The following is a 10864-nucleotide window of genomic DNA, read 5'->3' on the forward strand; positions in this document are numbered from 1 at the left end:
ACAACATTTGTATAACTTTCATAACTATTGTTATAAGATTGAGGTTGAAGATGTTTATTTGTAAAAGAATACTTAGTTTGAGTTTAGAGAGGTTTGTTTGTAAAATAATACTTGTTTTAAGCTCGGAGAGGTTTGTCTATAAAAGAATACTTGTTTTGAACTTTGAAAGACTTGATTGTAAAATAATACCTGATTATTAAGCCTGTAGAAACTTATTGTTAAGAGAATACTTGGGTAGTTATTTAAAGAAACAAGTTAAAAAATACTTAGGATTAAACAAAAAATGACTTGTTAAAAGAATATTTGTATCTTTATTTAAAAATAGTAGAACTTAATCTAGTTAAATTGAAAGTTAGACGTAATTTCAAAGGTTGAGACGAACTAATATAAAAATACTTAATGTTTCATTTAATTGTATTTCATCTCATTAATTAGCGTTACCACTTCATTACAAAAAATGTGAGTTTTTTACACTACTCAACCTCCCTTATATTGATGCATGATGTGATGAATCAATATGAGTGATGTAGTGAATAAGTCTAGGGCTACGATGTAGCAAATCTAATTGATGATTGTTGCATATATGTGATGATGTGATCTAGGGCTACGATCTAGCAAATCTAATTGATGATTGTTGCATATATGTGATGATGTGGTGTGGTTGGTGGAGTCCATTTCGTTTGGTGAATTGGTGTCGAAGCCACTTGTCAAGTAGGTGTGGTTTTGTGGTTCAAAAAATGTCGTTCTCAGTGAATCCGGCAGATCTTCTGGAACACGATATGTGCTCTGATTTGAGAATATTGGTCGACGTGTACAAATTTCACGTAACACCCAACACGTAAGAGAAAAAAAAACACGTGGATGTCTGAAATCAGAAAGTTACGGGAACGGCATGAATCATGATTCATATATATATATATAATTTTTATTAAGTATTATACTGTTAATAACTTTATATTAAATTTTATATTAAATATGAATTTTATAAACCTAATCGTTAGATTAAAAGTTTATATTACTGTATATATTTATATTAAATTTTGTTAAAATTAAACAGTAATTTGAAGATAATCAAAATATTCATATTTTAGTATATTTTCAAATGTATATATTACGTTAATTTTGTTTTATAATAATGAAATATTAAATCATCTTAGATTAATATAAAATTTTATGTATATGATCTAAGAGCAAAATTTTTTTAATCTAACGGTTGGATTTATAAAATTCACATTTAATATAAAGTTATTAAACAGTATAATACTTTATAAAAGTTACACCAATGTTATTATAACCCCCTCATATATATATATATATATATATATATATATATATAAATTAATCTAAATTTATTTCGTTCAATAATTTATGTTCTACATCTTTAAAAATTGAATTTAAAGTTCTAAATACATATATTAAATATGTAAATTGTTAAAAAATTTAAAAATTATTTGATACTTCGTTTCATTAATTTAAATTAATAGATAATCATAAAGTTATTTTATACACTGACAAATATAAAATATTTTTATGATTATCCATCAATTTAGATTAAAGAAATAAAATATTGAATAATTTTTAAATTATATATATATATATATATATATATATATATATAGAGAGAGAGAGAGAGAAGAAATTCGTTTATTTCAAGAACAAGCCTACCTAGCTAGACTTATTTCATATATTTTACATTAAATTTCAATGATCCAACTATTGAAATTAAAGTTCTTAATACATAAATCCCTTCTCATTTAGGTAGGGTTACTATTGGAATAAACGCATTCCTCCTCCTCTCTCTCTCTCTATATATATATATAATTTGAAAATTATTCAATACTTCATTTTTTTAATTCAAGTTTATGGATAATCATAAAAATATTTTTATTTGTCGTATAAAAGACTTTTATAATTATTTTGTTAATTTAAATTAATAAAATAAAATATCAAAGAATTTTTATTTTTTTTAAAAAAATTTTACCGATTTAATTTATGCATTTAAAATTTAAATTAATGATCCAACTATTGAATTTAAAATTATTAATGCATAAATTAAACCTGCAAATTTTTTTAAAAATTTAAAAATTATTTGATATTTCATTTCATTAATTCAAATCAACGTATAAAATATTTTTATGATTATCCGTTAATTTGAATTAATGAAATGCAGTATTAAATAATTTTTAAATCTTTAAAAATTTGCATGTTTGATATATACATTAAAAACTTTAAATTCAACGATTCAATCGTTGAGATTTGATGTAAAATATGAGTTATTGAACGAAGTAAGTCTAAGTAGACTTACTTTAAAAGTAAACAGATTCCTCTTCTCTTTATATATATATATATATATATATATATATGTGTGTGTGTATATATATATATATATATATATATGTATGTATATATAGGAAGCATATCAAGTGAGAAGAATTTATTATGAGAAGGTGAGAAGGTTAAAATATAACCCTTAGATTAATCAAGTGAGAGAAAATTTGGGATTTAATCAAGTGAGAGAAAATTAATCTAAGGGTTATATTTTAACCTTCTCACCTTCTCATAATAAATTCTTCTCACTTGATATGCTCCCTATATATATATATATATATATATATATATTTCTAAAAAAAATATGACATAGAAAGGAATGAAAATATAATATTGTTTTGTTAGCAACCCTGTAGTTTCAAGTAATTATTACAAAGCTTATAGTTAGAAATTAGAAGACTTGATTATGAATTGATAAATATATGATTAAATTGATTGAGTCCTCCAAACTTTTTTTTCTTCTAGTTTTAGCCTAATAAATTTTAAAAAAAATTGAAAAGATTTTATTATCATTTAGTGGTGATGTAACATGCTTCAAATTATATTGCGTGGAACACAATACTGTAGATAAAAATCAAATTCGACAATATATTTATAAAGATTAAGAACATTTAATCGGTTGGGTATAGTTTTCAAGGGACTGAATAGAAATAACAGTCTATGAATAAGTATCAATAAGTATGTTTATCACGTAGGGTATTGAAGAAAAATAAGTTATCAATAAATTAAAATAAAAATTTTAATACAAATGGACATATGAAAGTGCATGTACAACAATATAAAAGTAAGCCTAGACACTGTTTTCACCGAACCACTTAACTCTAAATAACCCTTCCTACCAAATCAATGGTTTGATTAATTAATTTGCAAGCCAAAACACTAAAGAATAGAGGCATAACAACAACCTATTACTAGGTTGACATACTATGTATGTATCCATCTGTTAACCCAAACTTCCTTCTAAACAGAAGTCTTTCGGGTCATGCAATGTCAATGGGTATATGCTTCTGTTCCATTGACTAATTAACACAACTAACCAGTGAATGTAATCAAACAAGCATTGCTCATGCACATAGTCCAAATCCCATCAAAGAAATTATCTCAGTTGGGGAACAAACAATTAAGTGCAGTATGCATAAATAGGGTCTAGCACAATTGTTTGAATAGAGTGCATGAATGTTGTAAGGTCCTATGGTACCTATGTTCAATTCCCAAGGACAAAAAAACCAAAAATCTATTAACTGACAAAGAGAAACTAACGAAGAAAGTTAAGGTTAAGTGATGGGGATGCAAAAGATGCTATTAAACAATATCTCTAATTCAAAGGAAGTCCATATCAATAAAATATGGTTCTTCCAGCCTATGCTTTGAATCTCATCAAATTTGGTGTTTTTTTTTTCTCTCTCTCTCTAGGTTTTACTCCTTCGTCCTTCCACTCAGATTTTCTCTCTTAAATACCAAAAATAAGATCATCTCTTCCTAAACAAAATGGGACTCCAAAACTCCACTAAAACCAAATAACACGTCCTGTAGCATGAAACTAGTGCACCGCATCATTCTGGTCATAGGACATCAGCAGAATGTTGGACATAGCGTGATGCAATGCATGCAACTGAGCGCCAACACATAATTACTCAACTACTCTTTCGTTTCTTCTTCAGGTGGCTCTCATTTGAGTCAATTCCTCCTTCTGTGGTCTGTTTTTTGCTTCTTGTAATTATATTGCTACAATGAAAAGTCATTATTTAAATTAGATCTAAAACGATACCAAATTTCAAAGATTTAGCAAAAAATTTACCAATATCAATAGCACTAATGAATAAGGAAGAAAGTTGTTGCCATCAACTCAAGGATAAAGCAAGACGATTATATACAAAAGTATGACTTAAATAACTCCATTCATTTATGCCTTAAATAACACCATTAAAAAATTATGAATTGTAAGAAAGTCTTGAAAACTAACGAGGTTTTACATGGTGTCCAAGGAGAATTGACCACAAATAGAAGTGAATCAACCGATAGCTTAGGTGTACAGAGAGGAATGAAAAGAAACGTAACAAAGGAACTTAAAAAATTAACTTCGGGAACGAATTCTATCAACTCTGTGAAGGATATGCATGGACATATATAGGGGCAAGTATCAAGGTAGAAATTATCATAAAAATATGCATGAATAATAACTCTTAGGGTGTGTTTAGTTGGCATCACAAGATGAAATTGTGGAAAGCGTCACAGGTTCCTTTCCCGCAAAATACAACTTTAAGGAAAGGAGAGGCCATAACTGTGACTAAGCTCCAAATGATTCATCTGTGCGGAAGCAAAACACTAAAAACAAATAAATAAATAATGTCATAAAAAAATAATAAGATGGAATGGTCTACACCCAAACCAAGGTTTCAACGATACAGAATACAGTAATTTAAATTAATAAGAAAAACATACTTAAAGAAAGTGTCAGATAATTGGAGAGAATGGAGTAACAGTATTTATTATTTAATACCAAAACAAAAGTACTAAGCAACGAAACTTAGTTTTCTCTACGGAGGATTCCTTCTCATCAAATGAATATATACGTCTCAACTATCTACCATAACATTGTTTAACGTTAAAAATGTGATACAAACTTTTAGAATAAGCTAGATTATTATAGAAAAATACATAAGTATATGCTAGTAATTACTAGATAATACAAATTCTAGAATTATATATAGATAAAAAATTTTAAAATAAATATATCTAGAATCCTCTATATAAAACATGAATAGTAGTGTTGAGTCCTATAAATAGGCTATATATCAACATTTATAATCAAATAACTAGGAAGTCATTTTTACTCAAATTTATCCCAACTATTCCTCTAAGTTAGTTTTCCTTTCGACTAAACTTATCGATATAAATTTGTCTCCCTATTCTTTCTACCAATCAAAGAAGATTTTACTATTTGATAATTCATAAAGTAACATTTACATACAACAATCAATGAGGCTAGAATTTAAAAAACACCAATATAGTAATGTTAACCATACCATTTCTCCTCCATGACTTCAGTTAGCAAGTGGCTGAGACCTTTTGTCAAAGCTGACATTGAGGTTAAAGATGCTTTCAATATGTTTAAACCCTGTACCATGTCAACATCATAAAATAAGTAACAGCAACATAATCTGCAGAAAATCAGTATACCATGAAAAAAACAATACAAATCAGATAAGGTATAGTGTAAGACTTTCTTACTTCCTTAATGCCAATGACGACAACTTTTTCCTTCAAGTCATTAAGAGATAAGTTTAACTGGTTGAGTAAAGATAAACCCAAAATTGGAGACATTGGCGTCACAAACAAGTCATCAGTAGCCATGAATATTGCTGGTCCCTTGGCAAAACCTTTATGACTTCCAGTAGATGACTTGGGATCCACGAAGTTCATATCTTTGTAAATATCATCCTTAACATGACAATCAAATTGTGCAGTCTGTTCACAAATCGGTAACATCTGCTTGCTTATGCTTGATTGGAACATTGCAGTAATGCGAGGACCAACAAGCATGTTCTTCTCTTCCTTTGATATATAATATTTTTCATCTAAATCAACTACGCTCTTATACAACGCATCAATGCAGCCCAAAGAAGAACATCCTCCTAACCTACGCACTACTCCCCCCAAAGGTAAAGTGAGAAAACTTAGAAGGAAGTCAGCAAAATCTTCTTCCCCTTCAGCAAACAATATCTTCCCATCTGATTTTCTCATAACTAGCTTCACTTTGATTTGAACATTACTACTGTTTTCGACAACAACAGGAGAAAAGCTCAACTTCTCAGTATCATCCAATAAATTCTTTGATAAGAACAAATCCGTCAGAGCTGACTTGGACAATAAAGAACATTCGAGCATATCCAGAACCTATACAAAGAATAATCAATAAATAAAAATCACATTATATAGCAAGGTATTGGTTAATAAATGAATTGAAAAGAAAACTCCGTAGGTGACATGCATAAAGGAAGTAATAATAAACAACCAATAAGTCCATAACCAAGCAATGCAAAACTCCAAATGTAAAATAACCTTTGTCCTGGTGACATTCACAGTCATTGTCCGTACAGAACTCAAGTTTTCTACTCCACATTTCTGCAAGAAACCAAGGTCTGTATCCATTGTGTTTGGAATGACAACCAGATCATCCGTGATGATAAAAGTAGAACCAACATTTACAAATCCATTTAAGGCATTCCTTCTGGCTGCTATAGCACGGTCCATCGGATTTCCACATTTGCATCGTTGATTTTCAAAGTTAGACAACATGTAATGGCTGCAATAGGGTAACTTAGTACACAAGAAGTACCTCAAGGGCTCCATGTCCTCATCAATGTTGATTTTCAGATCCCTGCAATAATCTTCGGCGAAATTCGTCGGCCGCATAAGCATTTGTTTACATGTCTCAGTCCCCACACACCCTGGGTCAAGTTTCTCCACACATTCAAGGAGTGAGCTTAGACAACCAAATCGAATTGGACCCAAGTCTGATATTTTATCCACAAGCCTGGCGATGGTTCCTAAAGGCATTGTTAAGAAGCTAAAGAGAATATCCACAAAGTCTTTTCCTGCCTCTGCAAATATGACTTTGTCGGTCTCTTTGTTCACCAGAAGTCTTAACGAAACTTGTTCAGACTCAGCCATGGAATTATCAGACTCAGACATGGTAGCAACAACCAACAAGAAGCAAAGTTTTCTTCTATTATTACAGCTTTGAACGACTTTTGAATATAACCAAACAAGGATGCAATATGATCCAACGCTGAATTCACTTCGTATAAATTAGGGTTTTGCTAACAGTGACTGCTATAAATCAAATGATACACAACAAATTTATCAATAAGTATAGCAGAAATGATCCAGAAAGTAGAAAGCAGACACATCAAACCTAGAAATGCCACCAAGGCAAGTTGCTTCCTTTCTACGGTGACGAGAGAGAGAACCCTTCGTTCGTTTCTTTCTTCAATATCTTTGCAACTTCGTTGAAGGAGAAACGGAAAAAGCAGAACTTCATAAGAGGAATATGGGAGCAAAAGCTTGTGAAATGTGAAATGAAATGAAGATGAAATGGGTGTCGGATGCATTTCATCAACGCGCAGTGCTATATTTTGCGTCGGAAAATAAATTTTGATCACCCATGCCAATATGCCATGACGCAAACATCGTCCATCACACGCATAAACATATTACTAAATAAACAAAAATTATATATGATATTAACAATATTATTCATAAATTATTGATAAATTAAAGTTTAATATTATTATTCAAATAGTTATAAGTAAACTAATAATTTGATACATATGAATTAAAATATATTTAATATATACTTTTAAAGAAGTATAAATATATAATATGTAATATAAGTATTGAGTACCTAGTTTTTATATTTTGGTTATTAAAATTTATATTTATTTTATATATTTTAAATTTTATCACATGTATTCGAAAAGATTATATCATATATTTTTATAATCAGTTTTTTAATATAGTTATATCATTAATAATATTTTTATATTTTAAAAGTACATTAATATATTTAAATGTTATTTATTTAATAATACTAAATATACTTTTTTAATACATAAATGAAATTTATAATTTATGTAACTTAATTAATTAATCTATAAATATACAATAATACTATCAATAATTATAAAAACTATTAATATATTAAAAAATTATTTACTAAAAGTAAATCCATGGTCTTTGTTAAATGAGTTTAATTATTATAATCTATACAACTTAAACTCAATAACTATATAATTTAAAAATATTTGACAATAATAAATTAACATATTAATAATCTTATTAATAATAATATATTAATAATATTATCAATATTAATATATCAATAATATTTATTTAATAATAATAAATATACGTGTGATTTTGATTTCTATATATATATATATATATAAATTTTTATATTAAAAAAATCATTAGTTTAGATAGTTAAGTGTTATTATCGAAATTGCACACTTTTACGATTGTAATATTTGTGGGACTTAATTTGATGAATATTGAAATTTCAAAAATTAAAATCGTACAATTTTCTAAGGAGAAAAAACATGATAATATTTTTTTTAATGATTAAAATCTATTTAGATGGCTATAAATGCTTTTGTAAATTTTTTTAAACTTAAAAACCAAAATATTTTTACTAACAAAATTTTCTTTTTAACTTAAAATTTTTAGTTTCTCAACTTCTCATAAAAATAACTTTGTGGAAGTATATATATATATATATACGAGTTAATCACTTATACACTGTCCGTGTAAAGTTTTTTTACACTGACAACTAATTATATCTTTTAATTGTGTCATATCACTGTAAACACATTTATTTTTTATAGTGACATGACTCAATTAAAAGATATAATTGGTTACTAGTGTAAAAAGTTTTTATACTAGCAGTGTATAAGTGATTAACTATATATATATATATATATATATATATATATATAAGGAGGGTTCAAACGACACCGGTATAACTTTTACTAAGTGTTACACCGCTCAATAACTTTATATTAAATGTGAATTTTGAAAATCCAACCGTTAGATTGAAAGTTCATATATCTTATATCATATATATCAAATTTTATATTAATCTAAGATGATTTGATATTTCATTCTCATAAAATAAAATTGACGTATATATATATACATTTCAAATATACTAAAATATGAACACTTTGATTACCTTCAAGCTACTATTCAATTTTAACAAAATTTGACATATATAATCTAAGAGATATGAACTTTCAATCTAACGGTTAAATTTTAAAAATTCACATTTAATATAAAGTTATTAAGCAGTGTAACACTTAATAAAAATTATACCGGTGTCGTTTGAACCCTCCTTATATATATATATATATATATATATATATATATCCACCAAACCTCGTTTCTTAAAAAAATCCTATTTTTTTTAAGATGATAAACTAAATATAAAAAAAGTAAAATTCTCATATTCAAATTTTTTAAATGGTAAAAATTTCTGTTGACCAAAATTTCAGAAAAGGTGTTCACCGACAGGTATATAACATTTAATCTCGAGTATAATTTTAAGGGACATAATAGAAGTAATATTGTAATATTGTCATTCAATTACAACAAATTTCTTATCAAAGCGCAAATTAGCAATGATGGTTATAAAAAAAAGTATTTATAAAAATAAAACATTGAACCATTTGGAAATAGTTTTCATGGGACTTTATAAAACTAACACTATTTATCAGAATAAGACAATGACATCCAGTTAGTTAAATTATGAGTAACATGGCTAGTACTAGGTCAAAATAAAAATCTTGAGATAATTAAAAGCCTACTACTATGTTAGTTTAACTATGAGTAACATCGCTTAAAACACAATGACATGTATGTGTACCCAAACTTGCATCATCAATCGGGAGTGTTTTACAACAAACAATGTCAATGGGTATGCTTCTCTCTGATCACGGACAAATTAACAGACCCAAACACTGAATGTAGTCAAACAAACAAGCATTGCTCATACGTATAAAAAAAAAAAACCCTGAGTGCACTACAAAAATTAATGTAATTAGCAGGGGTTTTTTTTCTGGCGGTTTTAAAAAACCGCCACAAAATATTATATTTATGGCGGTTATTTTAACCGCCACAAAAGAATGATATTTTCAGCGGGTTAAAACCGCCACAATCATTAAATATTGTTACACGTGACGACCATTTTTTTATTTTATTATTTTCATGTTAAGGAAAAGAAAAATTACAAATGTACCATCAATTTTTTATTTTCATTTTTTTAATTCGAAATAGTTTCAATATTTCCTTTCATCCCAGTTCCGCACACCCTCTTCTCCTTCTTCACCAGTTTAATAATATAACATTCTTTTCCTTTCGATCCTAATTTCGCACACCATCTTCACTTCAGTCTCTGGTGTGAAATTCTCTATTCACTATCACGCAGATATAATAACATCAATATACTCCCATATAATCGATCAATACACTTATAGTGACCATAGATTTAGGGTTTCACACTTCCATAACAAAAAATCACATCAATTTTCTTTATAATAATAATAATTATCATTTTGATTTAACTAAGCTTCAGCTATCACAATAATAGTTTTGGAGAATGGAGAAGAAAAAGGTAGCAGTTCCCCTTGTGTGCCACGGCCACTCTCGCCCCGTCGTTGATCTCTTCTATAGCTCTGTTACGCTCGATGGATTTTTCCTCATTAGTGCAAGCAAGGGTACGCTCTCGAAACCACTTTTATGTTTTATGGATTTGAAATGATTTTCGATTTCTGAATCTCAGGGTTCCTTACTTTCACTTTTAGCTCTCCAATTAAGGCACATGAATCTCTGCAAGAGAATCAGAGGATTGAATTTGTTCCTCTGAAAAGTTGATTTCCTATTCATTGAATCTCTGCAAGAGAATCAGAGGATTGAATTTGTTCCTCTGAAAAGTTGATTTCCTATTCATTGGAACTTTAAAGAGTAAGATTTCAAGCAC

At 28.1% G+C, this 10864-nt stretch overlaps 1 protein-coding gene across 3 annotated transcripts; it reads right to left on the reverse strand.

Annotated features, from left to right (window-relative positions):
* Positions 1-3403: 3403 nt before the first annotated feature.
* On the reverse strand, positions 3404-7840 carry LOC109801524 (uncharacterized). Of its 3 annotated transcripts, none has more exons than XM_083072750.1 (5): positions 7247-7840; positions 6391-7161; positions 5560-6225; positions 5355-5446; positions 3404-4053 (listed from the first exon to the last, which is right to left on the reverse strand). In XM_083072750.1, the coding sequence occupies exons 2-5, from the start codon at positions 7021-7023 to the stop codon at positions 3963-3965; spliced, it is 1482 nt and encodes a 493-aa protein (XP_082928876.1). In that variant the 5' UTR covers positions 7024-7161; positions 7247-7840; the 3' UTR covers positions 3404-3962. The 3 variants fall into 3 exon arrangements, with proteins under 3 accessions (XP_082928876.1, XP_082928878.1, XP_020218196.1); XM_083072752.1 differs by having other exon boundaries at positions 6391-7164; XM_020362607.3 differs by having other exon boundaries at positions 6391-7840.
* Positions 7841-10864: the final 3024 nt, after the last annotated feature.

Source organism: Cajanus cajan, chromosome 4 (genome assembly GCF_000230855.2).
Source record: "Cajanus cajan strain Asha chromosome 4, NIPB_CcT2T_4, whole genome shotgun sequence".
Classification (NCBI taxonomy): domain Eukaryota; kingdom Viridiplantae; phylum Streptophyta; class Magnoliopsida; order Fabales; family Fabaceae; genus Cajanus; species Cajanus cajan.